Source organism: Petaurus breviceps, unplaced genomic scaffold (assembly GCF_028583685.1).
Source record: "Petaurus breviceps papuanus isolate PSGF00001 unplaced genomic scaffold, PetGlider_PUasm1.0 164, whole genome shotgun sequence".
In the NCBI taxonomy this organism is placed as follows: domain Eukaryota; kingdom Metazoa; phylum Chordata; class Mammalia; order Diprotodontia; family Petauridae; genus Petaurus; species Petaurus breviceps.
The window spans coordinates 12028473-12051974 of NW_027185735.1; the positions used below are offsets into that span (position 1 = coordinate 12028473).

The 23502-nt window shown below is 38.2% G+C and overlaps 1 protein-coding gene across 3 annotated transcripts in view; it reads left to right on the forward strand.

Moving 5' to 3' along the window:
* WDHD1 (WD repeat and HMG-box DNA binding protein 1) overlaps positions 1-23502 on the forward strand; it is an 82697-nt gene that overhangs the window by 487 nt on the left and 58708 nt on the right. For 2 of the 3 annotated variants that reach the window (XM_069082330.1, XM_069082332.1), the window contains exons 2-8: positions 866-986; positions 7848-7959; positions 9449-9600; positions 10931-11042; positions 11239-11289; positions 12345-12440; positions 13312-13404. In XM_069082330.1, coding sequence (XP_068938431.1) covers positions 910-986; positions 7848-7959; positions 9449-9600; positions 10931-11042; positions 11239-11289; positions 12345-12440; positions 13312-13404 — 693 coding nt within the window. In that variant the 5' untranslated portion in view covers positions 866-909. The remainder of the gene's footprint in view (positions 1-865; positions 987-7847; positions 7960-9448; positions 9601-10930; positions 11043-11238; positions 11290-12344; positions 12441-13311; positions 13405-23502) is intronic. The other variant, XM_069082331.1, reaches the window with a different exon arrangement.

Sequence of the window (23502 nt, forward strand, 5' to 3'; positions counted from 1 at the left end):
TCTCTGTCTCTCTCTCTGTCTCTCTCTCTCTCTCTCTCTCTCTGTCTCTCTGTCTCTCTCTCTCTCTCTCTCTCTCTCTCTCCTTCCTCTCCCCCGTTTCCCCTCCCTCTATCCCTCTCCTTCCCTGAAAGGTTTTTGTTGTTGCTGAAAAACAATTCTTGGAAGTTGTTTTAAATTTATAATTTCCTCTTCAGTTCTCCCTTCCCACTATCCCCATTCTTCAGCTAGATTTATGTTTGTCAGTTTATATTCAATTCAACAAACATTTGTTAGGAGCCTACTATGTGCTAGGCACTGTGCTAAGGGGGATGCAAAAAGAGGCAGTACAGTCCCTTAAGGAGCCTACAATTCTAGGGAGACAACATCCAAGCAAATGCTTACGAACAAGCTTTATACAGGGCAACTAGGAAGGAAGGCAATAGAGGGAAGGCTTGTAGGAGGTAGAAGTATTTGTCAGTTTACATTGGGCAGGTGTAGGACTAATACTGATCTAATTAATGAAGGGGAAGGGTGGGGTAGAGATTCCAGATCAGAAGAGCTATATTCTAGGAAATCAAGGTTTTAAAAAAATGTTTAAATGTTGTATTGATTTTTTAAAAACATAGGTCTCGTTTCCCAGTAACCACCTCTTCACAGAACTCTCCCTCATAGCAAAAATGTACAGTTAAATAAAACAAACTCACATTTTGGCTGTATCTAAAAGCATATATGCTTCATTGCACTCCTGTAGTAGACTAGCTCTGCAGAGAGGCAGTAACAGTTTCATTAGCTCTCTAGAATCAAGGTTGGTAATTACATTGAACTGTGTTCTTTATCATCTAGTTTTTATTAGCTAATTTAAATTTATTATATTTTTAAATTTAAGGTAGGTTTTTTAGAAAAACCTGTTTCGGATAGCAAAAGGAAGAGATGCCTGCTACTCAAATGCCAATGAGATATGGACATCCAGAGGGACATACAGATGTTTGTTTTGATGATTCTGGGAGGTAATGTATTTTCCTAATATTTTATGCAGATATGAAATATTAGCATAGTAAATAGAATAATGTTTATATGTATAAGCTTTAAGAAATACAATATACTTTTGTATATTAAATGAGGTTGATCCACAGTTACTCAAAGAAGGAATAATATAATAGATAATACCAAATATCTAAAATCACAGACTTTGGAACTGTTTTAGAGTCAGGAAATCCCAAGTGTCAGCTTTTAATTATCTGAAATAAAAGGAAACCAAGGACAAAGTTACCTAGGATCTGTGATTTAATTTGCAAAACTAGCATTTGCATATCAAGTCAGGTCATTTTACTTCTCAGATGTCAGAGACCTGGAGTGATTTACAGAGCTGTTTTTTATAATTAGAAGAGAGGAATTAAAAAATGACAGAAACTTATTTTGAACATAATTCAGTTGATCAAGGCGATCACCTGACTAGTTAGCTTCTCCTAGACTTCCTTTTTTTTTTTGCCTTTTTTTTGGGAGGGCAATTGGGGTTAAGTGACTTGCCCAAGGTCACATGACTAGTTTTTGTGTTAAGTGTCTGAGGCCAGATTTAAACTCGGGTCCTCCTGACTCTAGGGCCAGCTCTCTATTCACTGTGACACCTAGCTGCCCCTCTCCTAGACTTTCTTAATCCTTCCCCAGACGTCCTTGCTATAGGTGGTACCTTTTGTAACTAGAAAGCATACTGGGAAAGAGGACCTTGTAGTCAGTAGTTCACAGTCACCCACTCCCATCTTCCTCAGAAGATTCTATAACTCAGCTTAGACTCCAGCTCAAGAAAAAAAGCAGCTTATCCACTAAGACTGGAAAGAAGTTTGGGGTTGAAACCTGCACCAGCTTCACAGTGTTCCCCATTCCTATGGCTTCTGCAGAAAAATGTGTATCCAGTTAGGACTTCTGTAAGCTGACCTTCATTTGCCAGCCTTGTTTTACTTACAGCTATAATACTTTCTGAGTTCTCTTGCAACAAGAGCTGTTTGTTCTTCAGGTCTACTAAATTTTGTGTTGTTCGTAAGTGTGTGCACATTCCATGTAACAGTGGAGATTGGAATAATTTTTTTCTTTAAGCAACTGGGGTTAAGTAACTTTCTCAAGGTTACACGGCCAGTTATTTCTGGGTGTGGTGCTAAGTATCTGAGCCCAGATTTGATCCCCAGGTCATCCCAACACTGGAGCCGGTGCTCTTACTCACTGTGCTACCTGGCCGCCCCGATTGGAATAATTTTTACAAAAGGTTTTATACAATTTTTTTTGTGTTTTGACGACAGGATAGAATCCTCACTTGCTGCACTCACTAAGCAGGCCAGAGTTAGGTTAGGTGAAGCAGACAATTTTTAGGGCACCTTTTTCTAGCCTTTTCCTCATGCCAGGAGGTGAGCAGTGTAGTCCTTGAAAAAGGCTGCTCAGAAACCCAGGGGGCTGCCAAATCCCACTGCTGCTTGTCCCAGTTAAGAAGACAACCTTGTATCCTGGGCTGCTTGTGTGCAGGGTTGTGACTACAGCTCCCACTGTTATTTGCACCGGCTGCTTTGTCACTTTCATGTTGCCATAGGACTTTGAGGTAGGTAAAAATGGTAAAATGATGTGGATGTTGTCCTTTGACTTACCCATAAAATGGATTTAAGTGAGGCAGAGTTGTGGGAAGTCATTGGATTCACTTTCTCTTCCAGAGTCACTGGAGTCCAGTGGTGCGACAAAACAAGACAACTGGTGATGACTTGGGATATAGTGGATGACCTTGGCATCTTTGATGTCTAACAAAGCTCTAAATGCTCCCCAATGCTTGTGTTGACTGCCTTCATGGCCAGTGGAACATAATGTTCGCATTCACCCATTCTGCCTGGTGAAATCTTCACGTGCCTGAGGGTAGATACCTTCCTAACTCACAGAAAGGGTTTGAGAACTCTCAAGGGTAACTGAGAGTTTAGCTAAACCTGGTTTAGCCCATCTGCTGAAATGGTTTACTGGGATGTGGCTGCTGTATGCTACAGCTTCTTGGAGCCACAGGTGAGAGTTAAGTAAAGCAGGTGGATACCAAAGGTAGAAAGCAACCCTGAAAAGGGAGAAGATCTATAGGTTTATTATTATTATAGGTTAACTAATAGGGATAGTAGAATAGATAGGGTTTTTTTTTTAAACTATGGGGAACATGGGCATATTTGTAGAAAGAAAAGGAGGAGCAAGTAAATAGGGAAAGAATGAAGAATGTGTAATGGCGGCAATTTTCTGGAGAAGATAGAAGGATGGAATCAAAGATGCTTATAGAGGGGTTAGACTTGACAAGGTATAATGGGAATGGGAATTTGAAGATCTTCCCTGCCACTTAATAGGCCTAAGGGAATTTGAAGATCTTCCCTTCCCCTTAATAGGCCGCATATAATCACATGGAGCCTGTGGTGGCAGGAGTTTGATGAACAGGTGGAGCAGGAAAGGGTGGAACAGGAAAAGAGCCAGAGCAGTTAGAACAGAGGGAGGAGAGGACACAGGTAAGCAGACAGCTAGGATTGTGAGTGTTTGTGGGAAGATGGGAACAGGGGGAAGGTTTTGGGATGGTATTGCTTTCTGTAGCATTAAGGTGTATTAGCTTCTTCTTTGCTATGATCGATTTAGTTTTCTGGTTTCTGAATAAATGTTTTGCTCTGTCTTCTATGTGGAGAGTCTTTTATATTTTCCCATTCAGAACTATGCTGGCATATTCATAGTTACTGTCAGTGCTGTGAATATTGCCTTGGCGATAGATGAGGAGGGGTATTTTTTTTTTTACTTTTTATTTATTTATTTTTATTTTTCAACATTCATTTCCACAAGATTTTGAGTTACAAATTTTCTCCCCATCTCTCCCCTACTCCCTACCTCTTCCCCCAGTCTTCCTTCTCTTATATTCCTCTCATCCCCGCCTTCCCTCCTTCCCCCTTACTTTCTTGTAGGGCAAGATGGATTTCTATACCTCATTGCCTATATATCTTATTTCTTGGTTGCATGTAACAACAATTTTTTAACATTTGCTTTATAAAACTTTGAGTGCCAGATTCTCTCCCTTCTTCCCTCCTCACCCACCCCCACTGAGAAGACAAGGAATTTAATATAGGTTATACATGTAGTTATGCAAAACATTTCCATAGTAGTCATATTGTGAAAGACTAACTGTATTTCCCTCCATCCCATCCCACCCCCCCATTTATTCTATTTTCTCCTTTGCCCTGTCCCTTTTCAAAAGTGTTTGATTCTGACTACCCTCTCCCCCAATCTGCCCTCCCTTCTATCATCCCCCCTCTTATCCCCTTCCTCCCTACTTTCCTGTAGGGTAAGATACCCATTTGAGTGTGTATGTTATTCTCTCCTTAAGCCATAATCAATGAGGGTAAGGTTGACTCATTCCCTTTCACCTCTCTGCTCTTTGCCTCTATTATAATAGCTTTCTCTTGCCTCTTTTATGTGAGATAATTTACCCTATTCTATCTTTCCCTTTATCCTCCTTTTTGGCATCTTTTTCAGGAGGTGATTGGTGGATTCTTTCAACCTCTGTTTTGCTCTCTGGTTCTAAAATATCAGGGCAATTTTCCTTGAGAATTTCTTGAAGGATGATTTCTAGGTTCTTTTTTTGATCAAGGCTTTCAGGTAGTCCAATAATTTTTTAATTATCTCTCCTTGATCTATTTTCCGATTCAGTGGTTTTTCCCATGAGATATTTCACATTGCCTTCTATTTTTTCATGTTTGGATCTGTTTAACAGCATCTTCATTTCTCATAAAGTAACTAGCTTCCATTTGCTCCAATCTAATTCTGAAGGAATAATTCTCTTCAGTGAGCTTTTGAGATTCTTTTTCCATCTGGCAAATTCAGCTTTTTAAGGCATTCTTCTCCTCATTGCCTTTTTGAGCCTCTTTTGCCATCTGAGTTAAGTCTATTTTTTAAGGTGTTATTTTCTTCAGTCAAACTTTCATTTCATAATTTTCTTGCATTGTTCTCCTTTCTCTTCCCCATTTTTCCTCCACTTCTCTTATTTGGTTTTCAAAATCCTTTTTAAGCTCCTCTATGGCCTATAACCAGATCATATTTTTCTTGGAAGCTTTTGTTGCAGGAGTTCTGACTTCTCGGTCTTGCTCCTGTTCCATACTTTGATCCTTTTTGTCCCAAAAATAGGAGTGTAAAGTTGGGTTTCTCTGTTTACTTTGCTTCCTTTGCTTGTTCATGTTGCCACTCAATTACTTGACTTTTGAGCCTTTTGCCACAGTAGAACTCTGCTACCAGACAGGAGAGCTTTGTACCAAATGCTGGGGTTTTCTCAGCTGCCGGAGGTATTAGATGGGTGCCCTCTCTGAAGCCTCCACACGCTCTGGCAAACTGCTCACGCACCCCAGGACCTCCACCCTAGACTGCAATCCAGATCCAAGCAGGTTAAAGCAAGAGCAATTACCCCTTATACTGGTTGCTTGGTCCCCCTACAATCTGCAGACTAGGAGCTCTGACACAACCACAAGGCAGTGGCTGCACAGCTGCAGTGCCTCAGCCGCTTCTGGCCTCGGGGTCAAAGGCAGATTGCACTCCAGATTCCCAGGTCCCAAAGTCCACACTGCACTGACCTCTCACTTTGTCCTTGGTGTCTATGGGTTGATAATTTTGGAAACTGCCACAGCTGCTGGTGATCTGAAGTCCCTCCAGCCGGTGGCTGGTCAGGGCTCCCTGAGGCTAAAACCTCTGCTTGGGGTCGGCTCCCAGAGCATTGTGCTGGCTGCTTGCTGCTGGCCTGCTGGGCTGTCCTCAGTGGGAGGTTAGCTTCTCTGTGTCATTCATTTTGTGGGTTCTGTAGCTCCAAAATTTGTCTAGAGTCAATTTTTGCATGAATTGGAGGAGGTGGGAGCCAGAGCTGCACAGAAATCCTGTTTCTACTCCACCATCTTGACTCTGCCCCCCTGGCTCCCTTTATCCTTCTCCTAATCTATAAGGAGGGCTACATACTGTGGAGAAGAAGGAAATAGTGAGGATTGATGTGAGAAGGAGGAGATCTTGGCTAATGACTTCATTTTTTTCAGTGAAATATGAGATGAGTTCCCGCTGAGAGGTTTGGAGATGAATGTAGCAGGATATAATTCTTGATATAAGAAGAGAAGATTCAGAGTTGCTCTGGTTAGACAGAAAATTAATTTAGTGAATAGGAGGATTGCCTTGCTGCCTTGATTTTAGGTAACGGTAATGAATTTGAGCCAGTTAGCGCTTTCATGACCTCCTCCAGACCCATTTAACTGCACATGACTAGAACTAAATGAAGTGCATGCTGGAAGTAATCAAGGGTTGTGATTGAACAAGGTGTGTGGTTGGCAGTAGGACAAAGGGGCAAAGGATTTGAAAGAAAAGCATAGTGTAGAGTTGAACTGGTTCATCAAGGGGTTAATCAAGATTGAGGAGGGAAGAGATTGTAGCCAGTAGGAGGATATCCTGGGAAAGTTTTGAGGATGAGACACGTTAGAGTCAGTGGTGAGGATAAAGAATAGAGTTGGGGAAGTATGGCATAGGGAAATCTGGGATGAAAAAGATTATGATCAGATAAAAGAATTTCTGAGTTCTTGAATACAGCAGTGATGTACTTTTGGGTGATGAAATTATCAAGTGTCTTACTCCCTGTGTATAGTTGTAAGGTAGAGTAGATGAATAGATCATTGATCAGGTTGGGGAACTTGGAAATTAGAGTATTTGAGGGAACATCAATATGTATGTTGAAGTCTGCCATTATCATGGTAGGATTTGGGGTAGAAAGAGAGAGAGCTCATCAAAGAAGGAGGCAAGATTCCTTGGATGTCAGTAAATAATTGCCACCAAGATATGAAAATGGGTGAAATATTTGTATATGGTAAACTTCAAAGGAAGAGAGGTTTTTAAGTGATTATTACTATTATTATAGTAATGGAGAGTCTGGAAATGGCAGTAGGAAACAACTCTTCCACCAGAGAATGATAAGAGGAATGGTATGAAAGAAAGTGTAGCCAGTGCTAGAAGGGGTGACCAAAGAAATAGTGTCATCAGGAGGTAGGTAGGTAGGTTGCAGTGAAGGCCAGAAGATAGGAGAGAGGGGAAGAGGTTTAAGATTGCAGTAAGAGAGCACAATGAAATGGATGGGCAGATTTGGAGTAGGGTATCTCTGGATAGGGTTGAGATGGATGGGAATAAAGGAGCAGAAACTGGTGTTGGGAAGTGGATTTGGGGTGAATGAATCCAGGCAGAATATCAGAAAATGAAGATGAGTCTTTTTGGAGGAAGAACTTTAAAGATATATGTATATCAAAATAATTCAAGATATCCCTCAAAACCTGACCTCAAGGCAGATGGTATCACTTTTTTTCTGGGAGTGCCTGAAGGACCAGAAGGAGGTATGATCTAGGGATTCTGGGAGCTCAGTCAGGAGGTAGGAGGTTGTAGTAAGAGGTGGGCCCTCAAAGTCTTACATAAATGTGATCTGTATTTTATATACCACAATTCATATAAACTGTGAACAGTTGAGCTCGTATATTTTTCATGCTACTTATTCATTGATATTTTTCTTTCAGTGATCATGAATAACCATAGCATCTTAAAATTTAGAGCAAGAAGGGATCCTTAGAATCTTATCCCATTTCCCCCCATTTTAATTTTTTTTTAACAGTTGAAGGAAGTTAGTGGTATCCTTTGTTTAAATATGAAAAATGTGAGTAAATTTATCAAGTGGCAGCTTGAATCCATAAATAAAAATGGTTACGTGTGACACTTTTTTATCAGAAAAACTAGGTGAGTATTGTAATATATATTTGTGTGAGTGTGGGTTGTGTATTTGCATAGATATATGTATATATGTGTAATTTTTTTTTTAACAGTTGTATTGTAACTTGTGGAAGTGATGGAGATGTGAGAATTTGGAAAGACCTGGATGCCGATGATCCTAAATCTATTAATGTTGGAGATAAGGCTTATTCCTGTGCTTTAAAGGTATTATTAAAGATGATTATGAGATCTTTTTGTTAAAAGATACTGGATCAGTTTGAATCTCATACTTTGGCAAACTGATGCTTTTTCAAAAGTGTATATATTCTTTTGTCTACTCTTTTTTTTTTCCTCTTTAGAAGGGGGAAGGCAGGGCAATTGGGGTTAAGTGATTTCTTTTTTTTTCAGGGCAATTGGAGTTAAGTGACTTGCCCAAAGTCATACGGCTAGTTTTTGTGTTAAGTGTCTGAGGCTGGATTTGAACTCAGGTCCTCCTGACTCCAGGGCTGATGCTCTATTCACTGCTCCACCTAACCACCCTGAAATTAGGGTTAAGTGACTTACCCAAGACCACACAGCTAGTAAGTGTTAAGTGTCTAAGGTCATATTTGAACTCAGGTCCTCCTGACTCCAGGGCCAGTGCTCTATTCACTTCTCCACCTTGCTGCCCTTTGTCTACTCTTTAAGAAATAAAAACATCTGGGTAGCCAGGTAGTACAGCGAGTAAGAGCACCGGCCCCAGAGTCGGGATGACCTGGGATTGAATCTGGCTCAGACACTTAGCACCCACCCAGAAACACCTGGCTGTGTAACCTTGAGCAAGTGACGTAACCCCAATTGCTTAGGGGCAGCCAGGTGGCACAGTGAGTAAGAGCACTGGCCCCAGAGTCGGGATGACCTGGGATTGAATCCGGGCTCTGATACTTAGCACCACACCCAGAAATAACTGGCTGTGTAACCTTGAGCAAGTTACTTAACCCCAGTTGCTTTAAAAAAAAAGAAAAATAAAAACATCAAGGAATGAAAAATGTCAACTTTTGAATATATTTAATAATATGGACATGATTTTCAAACTTTTTTGTTGATTTTTTTGTTTTTATATTGCCTTCATTTCTGGATATTTTCCCTCTCTTTCCCCTGTATCCATTGTTTAAAAAAAAAAGAAACAAAAACAATTTAGCAAATACAACCAAAGCACTGAGTCTAATATTGTATTCAGCACTCTACATTTATGTACTCCACATCTCTGCAAAGAAGGAAAAATTATATGTAATTTTTAAAAGTTAAGTAATATTTCTTATATAAGGGACTTCTTGTTATGCTAGACTCCAGCAAATTAAAATAATAAGGGATAAAGGTATCTTTTTCCCTTTAAAAATTAACTTTACCATATCCCTCCTTTTCTTAAATGTTGGGGTAAAGAATGATAAATCACATTTTTAAATGTTACCCTTTGAATATTTCCTAATGTCTTATGCTACATAATTAAGTTAATGTTCCATCGCTTATTGGAGAAGTGGAAACATTTTCAAATTATGTTTTTAAATTGTTAAGTATTACAAATGTACTCAATTGATATTTAGGACCTTTAATAGTTGTTTGAAATTTTGAATATGGAAAAATTTGGGGTCAGTTTTGATTCATCCTGTCAAACATTTTTCATTTTACAATTCTGTAATTAATTCTGGTGTGTATTTTTTTTTTTTTTTTGTAGAAAGGAAAATTGGTCACCTCAGTATCTAATAATACTATTCAAATTCATACATTCCCTGATGGAACTCCAGATGGTATACTGACTCGCTTCACTGCAAATGCAAACCATGTGGTCTTTGATAGAGATGGTACCAAAATTGCTGCTGGATCTGGGTAATGTTTGACGTTGGAAAAGCTAACAATTTAGTATAAAATGACCTTGACACAAGTTGGGAACAGTTAGTGTTGGAGTGAATGTGGAAGGACAGGAATGCTGATGTGCTATTTAAACTAGTTCAATTATTTTGGATTTTAGTTTGACCTAATTATTAGACAAGAAAAGCAACTCAGTAGCCCATACTGAGTATATACACCAAGGATTTCAGTGATAGATAGAGATCCATTATATGGCAAAATATTTGTAGATTTATTCTTTGTGTTAGCAAAGAATTAGAAGCAAAGTGGTTGTCCATCAATTGGGGAATAGCTGAAAAAACTGTGGTATGTGAATGTACTAGATATATTAATGTAGAGTATAAAATGGCTTAGAAATTCAGAGAAAGAAGAAAGATTTGTATAAATCAGTGTAGAGAGAAGTAAGGAGAACTATGAGAGCAGTATATATACAATAACTATCACAGTGTAAACAAAGAGATCACCAAAAGAAAATTCAATCCTAAATAGTTGAAAAATTAGTGATGCTCCCAGAAAACAGACAAGAAAAAATACCATGCTAGCTCTGCGTCAGAAGACCTGGAGATCCTACATCTCATCTTTATTACCTGTGAGACGCAGGGCAAGTCATTTAACTTCTCTGTGCCCATTTCCTCATTTTTAAGATAAGGAGTCTCTGAGGTACCTTTCTGTTCTAGATCTATGCTACTAAAATCTTGTGACCTAGGTGGTTTTTTTATATCTTCTACTATGTCACATTATTCTGGGTTTTAAAAATAGTTTAAGGATTGTAAACTCCTTGAAGGCAGGAATTATTTCCTTTGTAACTTCACAATAAATTTTCGCATATTACTTCATAGATGATTCTTAGTATGTATTTTTGATTGAAAAAATAAGGATATAAAGGTGAATTTTTGATGTACAATCTTATTAAAATACTTTTGTTGAAGGCTATACAAGTTAACCAAGTTTAGATTCTGTTATTTGAAATTTCTCTTGTTTATTAGGGATAGGGAAAATTATGATATCCTTTAGAGACAGGTTCAGTGATAACTGTGGTGCCCCTATAATTTTTTAAACAGAATATTAAACTTGGAAGTGTAGAAAAGTTTAACATATAGTCAGTGCAGATATTATTATTGGGATTATTATTAGGATTTTGGACATGCAATTTCAGATTACATATGTAAGCAGAGGTAAAAGTTAAGTAAAAATCAGATATTGTTAAAATACTTAATATTTTGAAGTATGTATTACATCTGAGTCATGGTTTTTAAAAAGGTTTTTCATTTTTCCTTTTATTCATATATAATCATTTCATTGTTTACAGTGATTTTATGGTGAAAGTTGTGGATGTGATGGATAGTAGTCAACAGAAAACATTTCAAGGACATGATGCCCCTGTGTTAAGTGTTTCCTTTGATCCAAAGGACATCTTTCTGGTAGTTTTTTAATTGTTTTCATTTATTCTCAACTATAAATGTTTGTTTTTTAGACTTGTAAGAGAATAATTAAGGAGAAACTTATATGCAATTTGATAAATTTGATTTGATAAAATTTTATAATTTGCTATTCTTTTATGATTTGGATAGGGCTTATGAATAGAAATATACTTTTAACTTTTGTTTACCTATTCAGGCATCAGCAAGTTGTGATGGCTCAGTTAAAGTATGGCAAATCTCAGATCAGGTAAACATCCATTTCACTTTAAATATTTGTGTGTATTTCCTGATTCTTCAGATATTTACTGCTTATAATATTGCATGATATCATTAGTCTGAATAGCCTAGCAACTGCTTAGATGAGTAACTTTTTGTCTATTCTGCTTATCTCTGGGTGGCATTAGATGGACTTTTTGTCTATTCACATATTTGTGTGTTATATAGAAACATAATAGGTCAAAGGGGCATGTAAGTAAGTTGTATTTATAAAGACCCGGAGTTATGTTTATAAAGACTCCAGAGGCTTTTTATTTCCTCAAGGATAAAATGTAAACCCTTCTAGTTGTTATTTAAAGTCCTTCAAATCCTAGTGCCAACTTATTTTTCCAGCTGTATTGTGTTACTTGTACCTGGACACACTACTGTCCAGCTGTACTGGACGGTATGTTTCCTCATATACAATGATCTGTCTCTGTGTCTCTATGCTTGAAATATATTCCCTCCTATCTGCTTCTGAGGATCCCTAGTTTTCTTCAAGTTTCAGACCGAGTACCACCTTGTCATGAGGCCTTTCCTGATTTTCATTCCCCCTCCTATGTCCAGCTAATAATTATTTACCTTTTTTCTACTCCATACATTCCTATAGATGAATTAACTAGCATTTATTAAATGTCTTTTGTGTACCAGGCACTGTACTAGGTATGGGGGTTATGAAGATAAAAATAAAAGTGTCAGTTCTCAAGGTGTTTACCAATATATGTGCATTTGTATTCCCCAATAGAATGCTTGTTGGATGAATGAATGCATATTATCTATATGTAGCATATATATTAATAGTAATAATAATTTAAAATTTGTACCCTACCTACTTCCAAAAGCATTCAAAATATTAAGCAAATATTTTACACATTTATAATTTTTAAAAGATTAACTTAAATATAATTAAGACAAATTTGCTGCTTTGTCATTTTGTGAGAATTTTTGATTATTTAAAAATAAAATTTTAACTGAAAAACTAATATTATGTTGTTTCAAAACCTGTATGTTTGAATTCTACATAATTTTCTAATTTTTAAAAATCAGACATGTGCTATAAGTTGGCCATTGCTACAAAAGTGTAACGATGTGATAAATGCAAAATCAATATGCAGACTTGCTTGGCAGCCAAAAAGTGGGAAGGTAAGTGAAACTTGAAAACATTTTAACCTTTATTTTAATTTTTTACTCAAATCTGTCAACTTTTGATTGCAAGGCCTTCAATATACTCAGAAACTTCAGAATAAATCAAAGTTAACATGGAAATAATTTAAGACCTTTTTTCCTACTGAAGTGTTTAAGACTAAAATGGCACTTTAAGAATTGTACAGTCTACATTTTTAAAAAACCACAATTTTTAGTTCTCTTTCATTAAAAAACCAAAATTTTTACTTTCTAAATAGTTTTTTTTGCCACATTGAAATGATAAAAGTTGATGTGTTTTTCATGTAAATTTTTGTTTTGGATTTTGAAATTAGCATTAGAAATATGTATTATTCTTTCTATCAAAATGTTAATAATTGGAAATGTGTAAGAAATTTTTCTTGTAAAGTTTAAAAACCAAAAGCTAAATGTTGAAAGCATTCTAGGTTTTTTTGAAGATGGATAATAGTCTCCTCTCTAAGGCCATTCCATTGCTATATATCCTTCTCACAGGTCATCCTCATCAGAGGAGACAAATTGCACAGTTTGAAAGTACATAGAGTGTTTGGATATCCATTTTTAAAATAGTGGTTGCCAGGTTTAAAGTAATAGTACCTTTTGCCAAAGCTTTAGTGTAATAAGTTGATAAGAGTAGGATGGACTCTGCATAGTATTATATTTAAAATGTTTCAGTTAGTAATAAATAGCTTTCTTTTTTTTATCAGTGTAGTTAATGCTCTAATGATTAAAATGATTTATAAAATTATTAGATAAAAGTCTAATGATTAAAACTTTCATTTACTTTTTATTTCTAAATTAAACTTAGCCCAAAGTTGTTTAACTTGATTTAAAATATTTATCTTCCTAATAGCTACTGGCAATTCCAGTAGGAAACACCATCAAGCTATACAGGAGAGAAACTTGGAGAAATGAATTTGATCTTTCAGATAATTTCATCACTCTGGTAGGTTTTGTTGATTGCTTTTTGAAGACAGAGATATGAATGTTTAATGCACACTCTGCCCAACTTGATAGGATAAACTCAGTTTTTTTTTTAAATTTTATTCTTGCTTTTGATGCCCTAATTCTCTTTTTCTTGCCAAATCTCCAAGTTGCAGTTATAATTATTACACAGTGATCATAGATCATATATATAATAATTGTTGTTGAGTCATTTCAGTCATGTCCAACTCTCCATGACCCCATCATTATTTCTGTTTTACAGTTGAGAAAACTGAGCCAAAAAGAGATTAGATCCAGACTTAACCAGAGTCACAGAGCTAGGAAATACCTGAGGTCAGGCTGATACCAGATTTGAATGTAGGTATTCCTGGTTCCAGGAATTGGTCCTGACATTCTGGAAAGCAGTTTGGATCTAGGCCCCCAAAGTAACAAAACTTTGTGAACCCTTTGACCCCGCTATACCATTTACTAGAATTCTCTAAAAAGAGATCAAAGATAAAGATAAAAGTCTTATATGTACAAAATATTTAGAGTAGCTCTTTTTGGCTTTGTCAAAAATTACAAATTAAGGGGGTGTCATTCTATTGGGGAAAGGCTAAAAGATTGTGGCATATGAATATAATGGAATATTATCATATTATTCCTGTATTCCTGACATTTCTCACTGCATATATCCAATCTGTTTTTATTTATTTTTATTATTGATTTATTTATTTTTATTATGATAGCCTGTTGTAAAGCCAAGCACGAGCAGCTTTCCAGAGGACTGCTGCTGTGAACAGCTTTCAAGGTTCTGATTACATAGTATAGTGAGCTCTCTATTCAATAACAAACCAGAGCAAAACATTCATAGAAAATCAAAATACAGCATTCACAATGTTACAATTCAACAACTTATCACTAAAATGGCCACATAGTTTTTCACCAAAATGGTCACATATTTTAAACAAAGTACATTCATTTAATCACAAAATCCTTAATTCAATCACAAAGTACAAAAGCCTAGGTCACAGTAAATCATAATCTTCTCAGTCATTACACAGTATCCAAGTACACTCTTCTTTCAACTTGATTCGAGGCTGACTTTCAGCTTCCATGGTTCCTCTTCCATGGTCCCAGCTTCAGCTGTCACCTGTGTTCAAAGGCAGGCAACTCCTAGTTCATTGTCCAGCTCCTTGTCCAGTTCTTCATCCAGTTCCCATTCCATATTGAAGTTCACAGTGTCCAGTCCACCTCGAGTCCTTTACAGTTCCTGTTTCTGGGAAGACAAAGCTTGACAGAGCCACAATAATATTCATACACATTACTGGCACCATCACTATCTGAAATCAACCCAAACCCACCAACAAGGTCTGAGAACTCAACACAAATCATCAATATAGAAATCAACACAGACCCACAAACAAGGTTCAGGAGGTCAGCACAAATCATTGGTAAAGTCCCAGGACCTCCAGAATCTTCTTTCAGGACTTCTGTAAACATACAACCAGAAAATCCTCTTTCAGGGCTTCCAGTCAGGTCCCAGGGCTTCTGTACAAAGTATCACAAAGAAACATCAACACAAACAGAGCAGACAAACAGAGTGCTGGGATACCACAAGTTTTCTCCTTCTTGACTCTGCCACCACAAGAGTCTTCTTCTCAGTTCTGCTGTCTCAAGCCTGGGCCTCTCCTTATATATGGTCATTAGTTCCTCCCCTTCCTGTTGCAGGAGTTCATGAGTTCTAGGGTTTACGAGTTGTGGGGATCACATCTTCTGTTTCTTAACAGACTTGATACAAGGCTCAAAAGAAACTTGAACTGAAACAAGGTGTTAATTCAATAGCTGAAACAAGTTGTGGACTACTTCTGTGCTTGCCATTACACCTGTGTGCCTCAATTCTCTTCCCACTCCAATCCATCCTCCATTCAGCCACAAAAATTTTTTTCCTGCAATGCAGATCTCATCATATCATCTCTTATCCCCCCAACCCCCATACACACACTCATACTTCAGTGGCTTCCTGTTGCCAGGATCAAATAAAAAATGCTCTGTTTGGCTATCAAAGCCCTGCATAGCCTAGCCCTCTCTTAACCTTTCCAGTCTTATACCTTATTCCTTTACACATATGCTTAGATCCAGTGATACTGACCTCCTGGCTATTCTATAAACAAGACACTCTATCTCTCTGCACTAGGCATTCTCTCTGGCTGTCCCACCTTATCCGGACCACTTTTCCCTAGACTCAGACTACCAACTTTCCATAGTTTCTTTAAGTCCCAACTAAAACTCCATCTTTAGGAAGTCTTCTCCAAACCCTCTTTAATTCTAGTGCCTTCCCTCTTTGAATCATTTCCTATTTTTCTTTTTTTTTTCAGAATTTATTTATTTGTTTTTAGTTTTCAATATTCATTTCTACAAGATTTTAAGTTCCAAATTTTCTCCCCATTTCTCACCTACCTCCCACCCCAAGATGTCAAGCATACTGATTACCCCTTCCCCTAGTCTGCCCTCTCTTATGTCTCCCTCATCCCACCTCCCCCCTTCCCCCTTCCTCCTTACTGTCTGGTAGAGAAAGATGGATTTCTATACCCCATTGCCTGTATATCTTACTTCCCAGTTGCATGTAACAACAGTTTTTTAACATTTGGGTTTTGTTTTTGTTTTTTAGTTAACCAAAACATTATTTTATGTTTTCATATATTACTAACATTATACAGGCATATGTGTCATAGAGAATTTTGTTTAATAGATTTAACAGGGTTTAAAAAAATTTTTTTAGGTTCTTTTTTCACAATTTATTTTTAGTTTTCAACATTCATTTCCCAAAGATTTTGAGTTACAGATTTTCTTCCCATCTCTCTCCTAACCCCTGCCCCAAGAGGCAAGCATACTGAATACCCATTTTCCCCAATCTGTCCTCTCTTATATCCCCCCTAATTCTTCTCTCCTTACTTTCTTGTAGGGCAAGCTAGATTTATATACCCCATTGCCTGTATATCTTATTTCCCGTTTGTATGTAAAAAACAAATTTTTTTAAACATTTGTTTTTAAAACTTTGAGTTCTAGATTCTCTCCCTTCTTCCCTCCTCACCCACCCCCACTGGGAAGATAAGCAATTCAATATAGGTTATACATATGTAGTTATGCAAAACATTTCCATAGTAGTCATATTGTGAAAGACCATATTTCCCTATATCCTATTCTGTCCTCCATTTATTCTATTTTCTCCTTTGACCCTGTCCCTTTTCAAAAGTTTGCTTCTGATTATCCTCTCCCCCAATCTGCTCTCCCTTCTGTTATCCCCTCTTCTTATCTCCTCCCCATCTTTCCTGTAGGGTTAAGATACTCAATTGAGTGTGTATATTATTCTCTCCTTCAGCCATATTCAATGAGAGTAAGGTTGACTCATTCCCTTTCACCTCCCTGCTCTTCCTCTCCATTGTAATAGCTTTCTTTTGCCTCTTTTATGTGAGATAATTTACCCTATTCTATTTCTCCCTTTTTCCTTTTCCCAATATATTCCTTTCTCAACTCTTAATTTTGTTTTTTAGATATCATCCCTTCATGTTCAACTGACCCTGTGCTCTCTATGTATACATATACATACATACACACAGACACATATATATTTATACACATTTACCCACCCATACATACATATATATATATATATATATATATATGTACATATATATACATTCCCTTCAACTATCCTAATACTGAGAAAAGTCTCATGAGTTACAAATATCTTTCCATGTAGGAATGTCAACTTTAATAAGTTCCTTATAGTTTCTCTTTCCTGTTTACCTTTTCATGCTTCTGTTGATTCTTCTATTTGAAAGTCAGATTTTCTGTTCAGCTCTGGTCTTTTCATCAAGAATTCTTGAAAGTCCTCTATTTCGTTGAATGACTATATTTTCCCCTGAAGTATTATACTCAATTTTGCTGGGTAGGTGATTCTTGGTTTTAATCCTAGCTTCTCCAGAATATCATATTACCAAGCTCTTCAGTCCCTTAATGTAGAAGCTGCTAGATATTGTGTTATCCTGATTGTGTTTCCACAGTGATCAAATTGTTTCTTCCTAACTGCTTGTAATATTATGTCCTTGACCTGAGAACTCTGGAATTTGGCTATATTCCTGGGAGTTTTCTTTTTGGGATCTTTTTCAAGAGGTGATCGGTGAATTCTTTCAATTTCTATTTTGCCCTCTGGTTCTAGAATATCAGGGCAATTTTCCTTGATAATTTTTTGAAAGATGGTGTCTAGGCTCTTTTTTTGATCATGGCTTTCAGGTATTCCAATAATTTTTAAATGATCTTTCCTGGATTTATTTTCCAAGTCGGTGGTTTTTCCAATGAGATATTTCACATTGCCTTCTATTCTTTCATTTGTTTGGATCTGTTTTATAGTATCTTGATTTCTCATAAAGTCATTAGCTTCCAGGAATTATTTTCTTCAGTGAGCTTTTGAACTTCCTCTTCTATCTGGCCAGTTCTGCTTTTTAAGGCATTCTTCTCCTCATTGGCTTTTTGGACTTCTTTTGCCAATTGAGTTAGTCTACTTTTTTTTTAAGGTGTCATTTTCTTCAGTATATTCTTCAGAATATATATATATATATATATTCTTCAGTATATTATTTTCAGTATATATTCAGTATATAATATTCAGGTCTCCTTTAGCAACCTGTGAACTCGATTTTCATGATTTTCTCATATCATTCTCATTTCTCTTCTGAATTTTTCCTCCATTTCTCTTACTTGATTTTCAAAATCCTTGAGCTCCTCTAAGGCCTGGAAGCAATTCATATTTTTCTTGGATGCTTTTAATGCAGGAGTTTTGACTTTGTTGTCTTCTTCTGGTTCTATGTTTTGATCTTCTTTGTTGCCAAAGATGATCCTATAGTCTCATTTCTCCTCCTCCATTTGCTTGTTTCCCTAGCCAATTACTTGACTTTTGAGCTCTTTGCCAAGTTAGAACTCTACTTCCTGAGTGGAGAGTGCCCCAAAGTGCCCCCAAATTTCTGGGGTTTTGTGCTGTTGTTGTCAGAGCTTCTTCTAGGCACCTGCCTCAGAACTGTGAGGACTGCCTCTCCACAGCCTCAACAGGTTCTGCCATGCCAGCACTCCTCACTCCAGTACCACCACCCACATCCAAGCAGGGCAAAGCAAGAGAATCCTGCCTCAGTGCCAGCAGAGAGATTCCTGCAATTGCCCTCTTGTTAGCTGCTTTTCCCCCCATTATCTTTGGGCCTGGAGCTCCAGAAGCAGCTGCCACAGGAGCAGCTGCAGCCGCTGTTACCTCTGCCTGCCCCAAGGGCAGGGGCTGGATTGTACTCTTCTCTCACCCAGATCCAACGGAGATCCCCCACTGACATTTTACTCTCGCTTTTGCGTTTATGAGTTAAGAAGTCTGGAAACCACCACAGCTGCCAGTAATTCAGTCCCCTTAGGTCTGCTCTGGCCAATCTGTGCCATGGGTCTGTGTGTGCCGGGGTGGCCCAAGAGGGACTGCACTCTGCTCTCAGCCTGGTGCAATAGACCCTTCCTTTTGGCCTGCCACACTATCCTCAGCTGGAGATGTATTCACTCTGTCATTTTATGGGTCCTATAGCTCTAAAATTTGGTTAGAGTAATTTTTTACAGGTATTGGTGGTGATTGGTGACGATCTCAAGTTCCTGCTTTTACTCCACCATCTTGGCACCACCTCCTATTTTTCTTGTATTTCTCTTTCATAGTGTATATTTATTTGTTTGCATATTGTCTCCTGCGTTAGATTGTAAACTCCTTGAGGGGAAGGGCTGTCCTTTGCTTCTTTTTGTATCTTTGGTGCTTAGCACAGTGCCATGCCCACAGTAGGCACTTAAATAAATATTTATTGATGATGCAAAATGATGAAATTGACAGTTTCAGAGGAAACTAGAAAGAATTCAGCGAACAGATACAGAACGAAGTGAGCAAACTAGGAGAAGAATTTATACATTGCCAACAACATTATAGAGAAAAACTACTTTGGAAGGCTTTAGAACTCTCATTAATGCCTACCTTCCTTCCAGCAGGTGTCAAAAGTGTACTTGGTATATTCTTACTAGTACTTTTCCCATTCTTCCCTGCCAAATACTACTTCTCAGGGAGTAACTTTCTGTATGAGAGTGAGAGGGTGGATTATATTTCATTAAAAAGAGGCACAGACAGTTGCAAGAAAAATTTCATAGTTTTTGTCAGTTGTAGAATTTAGTGTCTTGGGTAACTTACATATGGTTTGCTTTTGTAAAATCACTTGAATTGATTGGAGGCTTCTGGTGAGGATTATTCTTTATCCTTTTTTATGTGGATAAATTGGGGAGTTATAAATACTTTGTCCCATAAAGATGAATTCTCTGTCCAACTAATTCCCCACTGAGAGATAGATTTGATGGATTAAATTTCTGCTCCTTATAATGGGGAGACCTGACCCAGCCTGGTTTTCTTTTAGTTTAGGTTAGATATTAAAATGATACACTTTGATAGTTAGCAAAAGGAGGTTTACTTAGTTACAGCATAGCAAGAATACTGTAGCACTTCTGATCAGCATTGTTCTGGTGTCGTGACTTGTGGTGGCCTTGGGACATCCACCATATCTGAAGGACTCCAATCCCATATGGTTGGGCATTTTTACTTTAGACCTGGAAGGTCTTTGGCAAGACCTGGAAGCCTTGCCAGTATGGTCAGAGGTCAGTAGGAAGCTACATCAACTGAGAAGTGGTTTTAGCCTTAGCAGCCTGCTGTTCAAGTCTAGACAATAGCTTTATCAGTCAATCACTAATCATTTATTAAGTGCCAAACACTTTGCTAAGTACTAGGTATACAGAAAGAGGCAAAAGACAGCCCTGCCCTGAAGGAGTTCACAGTCTAATGGAGTAGACTATGAGCAATGACATACATACAAACCAGCTATTTCCAGAATAATGGGGAAGGCGCTAGAGAGGGAAGGCACTAGAATTAAGAGAGGTGGGGAAAGGCTTCCTGTAGAATGAGGGATCCTAATTGGGACTTAAAGGAAGCCTGTTAGAATGGAGAAAGGAGAGTGTTCTAGGTGTGGGGGACAGACAGAGAAAATACCTAGAGCTGAGGGATGAAATGTCTTGTTTGTGGAATAGCCAGGAGGCCAATGTCACTGTATTAAAGAGAATGTGGCAGGGAATAAAAGGTAAGAAGACTGGAAAAATAAGAAGTGGTATGTTATATGGGAGTAGAACACCAAAAAATATTTTGTATTTTGTCCTGAAAGCAATAGGGAACCACTGGAGTTTATTGAGTAGTGTGGTGATATGAACAAACCTGCTTTTTAGGAAAATTATTTTAATGACTGAATGGAAGATGGATTGGAGTAGGTGGAGATTTGAGGCAGTCAGACCTACCAGTAGTAGTCTAGGCATGAGTTGATGAGGGGCTGCACTAGAATGGTGGCAGTCAGAATAGAGAAGGGGACCTATTTGAGATATTGCAAAGGTGAAATCGATAGGCTTTGGGGAAGTGAGAGATAGTGAGGAACTGAGGATGATATCTAGGTTGTAGGCTTGAGTGACTAGAAGGATAATGGACTCCACAGTAATAGGGAAGTTAGGAAGGGGAGGGAGGGTTTAGGAGCAAGAAATATATGACTGGAGATCCGCAGAGAGGTTAGGGCAAGCTGGGGAGATTTGTAAATCATCAGAATACAGATGGTAATTAAATCCATTGGAGTTTATGAGATCACTGTGAAGTGAAAAGAGAGAAAAAAAGGGGACCCAGGACTGAACCCTTAGGGACACTTATAGTTTAGAGAGCATGATCTGGATGAGGATCCAGTAAAGGAGATTGAGATAGGTAGGAGAACCAGAAGAAAGTGGTGCCCCAAAAACCTAGAGAGAAAAAACTGTCTAGGAGGAAAGGATAATGACCAACATTGAAGGCTGCAGAGAAGTTGAGAAAAATGAGATTTGAGAAAAGGCCTTTAAAGGCAATTAAAAGATCATTGATAGCTTTGGACAGAGCAGTTTTAATGGAATGATGAGGTCAGAAGCCAGATTGTAGGAGATGAAGAGAATGAGGAAAGAAAGTGTAGGTGTCTAATGTAGATGGCCTTTTTGAGGAGTTTAGCCATAAAGGAAAGAAGAGATATAGGACAATAGTGGGGATAGAAGGATCAAGTGAAGGTTTTTTCAGGATGGGGAAATATAGGCATATTTGTATGTAGTAGGAAAGGAGCCACCTTTATCACCTCTGGGAAAGAATCTACCTAACCGATATGGTATTGGGGTGGAGGTAGGGAGGGAGAGGAGGAATGCTAATTTAGATAGTAATCTTATTTTGAAAGGCTCTTCTACCATGTAAATGCCTTAGGGGCAATCCTAATTTCCTGCATATGAGGAATCTGGCATAGTCAGTAATAGAGGGAAAAATCTAAACTAAAACAAAATTGCAACAAAATATTTTAATTCCCTACCCCAACCTGGAGGAAATGGTTAGAAACATGGAAGAAAATGAAGACCAAAAATCCTATCTTATGACTCCTGCCTTTGATGTGGACCATCTTTGGTGGGTAATATCAGATCTTTACAGTTGGGGGGGGATGAGGGAGGTGAGGGGTGTCTTTAGATTAAGGCATTGACAGTGAATAGGAACAGTATTAGGACTATACTACATCCCTTATGGCTAAGAGGTGATAAGTCTTTTGCATTCAACATGCACCAGGATCTAAGTTGATACTGAAGAGTTTCCCCCTGTGTCACTACCAACTTAGTATTCCCTGACTCACTTCCATTATGGTAATGATACCAAATCTTTGCTCCTTTTGAAGCCACTAGGGAGGAGCTGCCCTATTCTTCTGCAGGAACTGGATAATTATTTTCCCTGACTTTCCTTCAGGGTCTCAGGATGACCATCAAGTCAACCAGGTGCTCCCCCTTTCTCCATGTGAATATACATTCATTCTAGTTATATAAAAATAGTTTTACCATTCCCATGTTGCTGTTAAAAAGCAAGGAACTTCCAAACAATAGACCTCTTGGTCTCCTGAGCCCTTTTCTGGGAAGTTGTCTGAACCATCTCAGAGAAAAGGAAGCCTGTCATTTGTGGAAGATGTGAGATAATATTCAGAATGTATGTAACCCTTTAAAGTGATAAGGACCTCAAAGTCTAGGTGACTGACTGGGGAAGGACTAAGAAAAGGCTGAAGAGGGTTAGCTAGTTCTGTGTTCAAAAACAGTCCATTCTTATCCACTGTTTTCCTGGAAACAGGATCTAAGAAACTGCTGAATTCTCTTCCCCCTTCTTAGGGTGCTATTGATTCATCATGGATATGACTTGGGCAGTGAGCGGCATAGTGATGCAGCTGTTGATGAGTTAGAACAAACCTCTTACCCTGAGGTGGAACAAGAGGGCCAATTTGCCAGTTGAGACAGGTTGAGGGTCACATGGTTTTGAACCCAGCTGTGCAGAAGCTATCTTTTCGTTAGGGAGATTACCTAGTCCCATGCCCAATATGATATAACAGTTACCTTGTCCAGATTGTCAATGAACCCACCCCCTTACATCTGCCATTCTTGTAACAGCTCCAGTCTTGTTGTTGGTTCTGATGTGTGCTAACATACTGTGATAATAATGGAATATAAAGATCCCCCTGAATTGGCTTGGTTTTCAAATTGATTGTGTTAAAACCCAGAGCTTGTTAATCCCACCTGTGGGATGACTTGTTGACTTGAAAAGAGAGTCCTGAACTGGGAGGAGCTGGTTTGGAGAGACATAAGAGAGAGGCAGAAGAACTTTTTGGAAGCAGCACCTTTGGAGGCAGAGAGAAACTGAGAGGATTGCTGAGGGACACTTTGAATTGCCCTGGACTTTTGAGACCTGCCCCTGGAGCTGCCAAGGACTGAGGAAACATGGCTGTTTTGCTGGTACTTTGTCTGTCTGTTTTGATGTTGTTTTGCCAGATTTGTCCACTGGTGAAAGACAGTCCTGTTATTGAAGAAGTCCTGGAACCTGGCTTTTGGTTAAGAGCTCCTGAGACTGTCCTGCAGACAGAGAGTGAATACTGTCCACTGGTGAAGGACAGTGCTGTTGTTGCAGGGGTCTGGGAACCTTTCTGTTGGTTCAGAG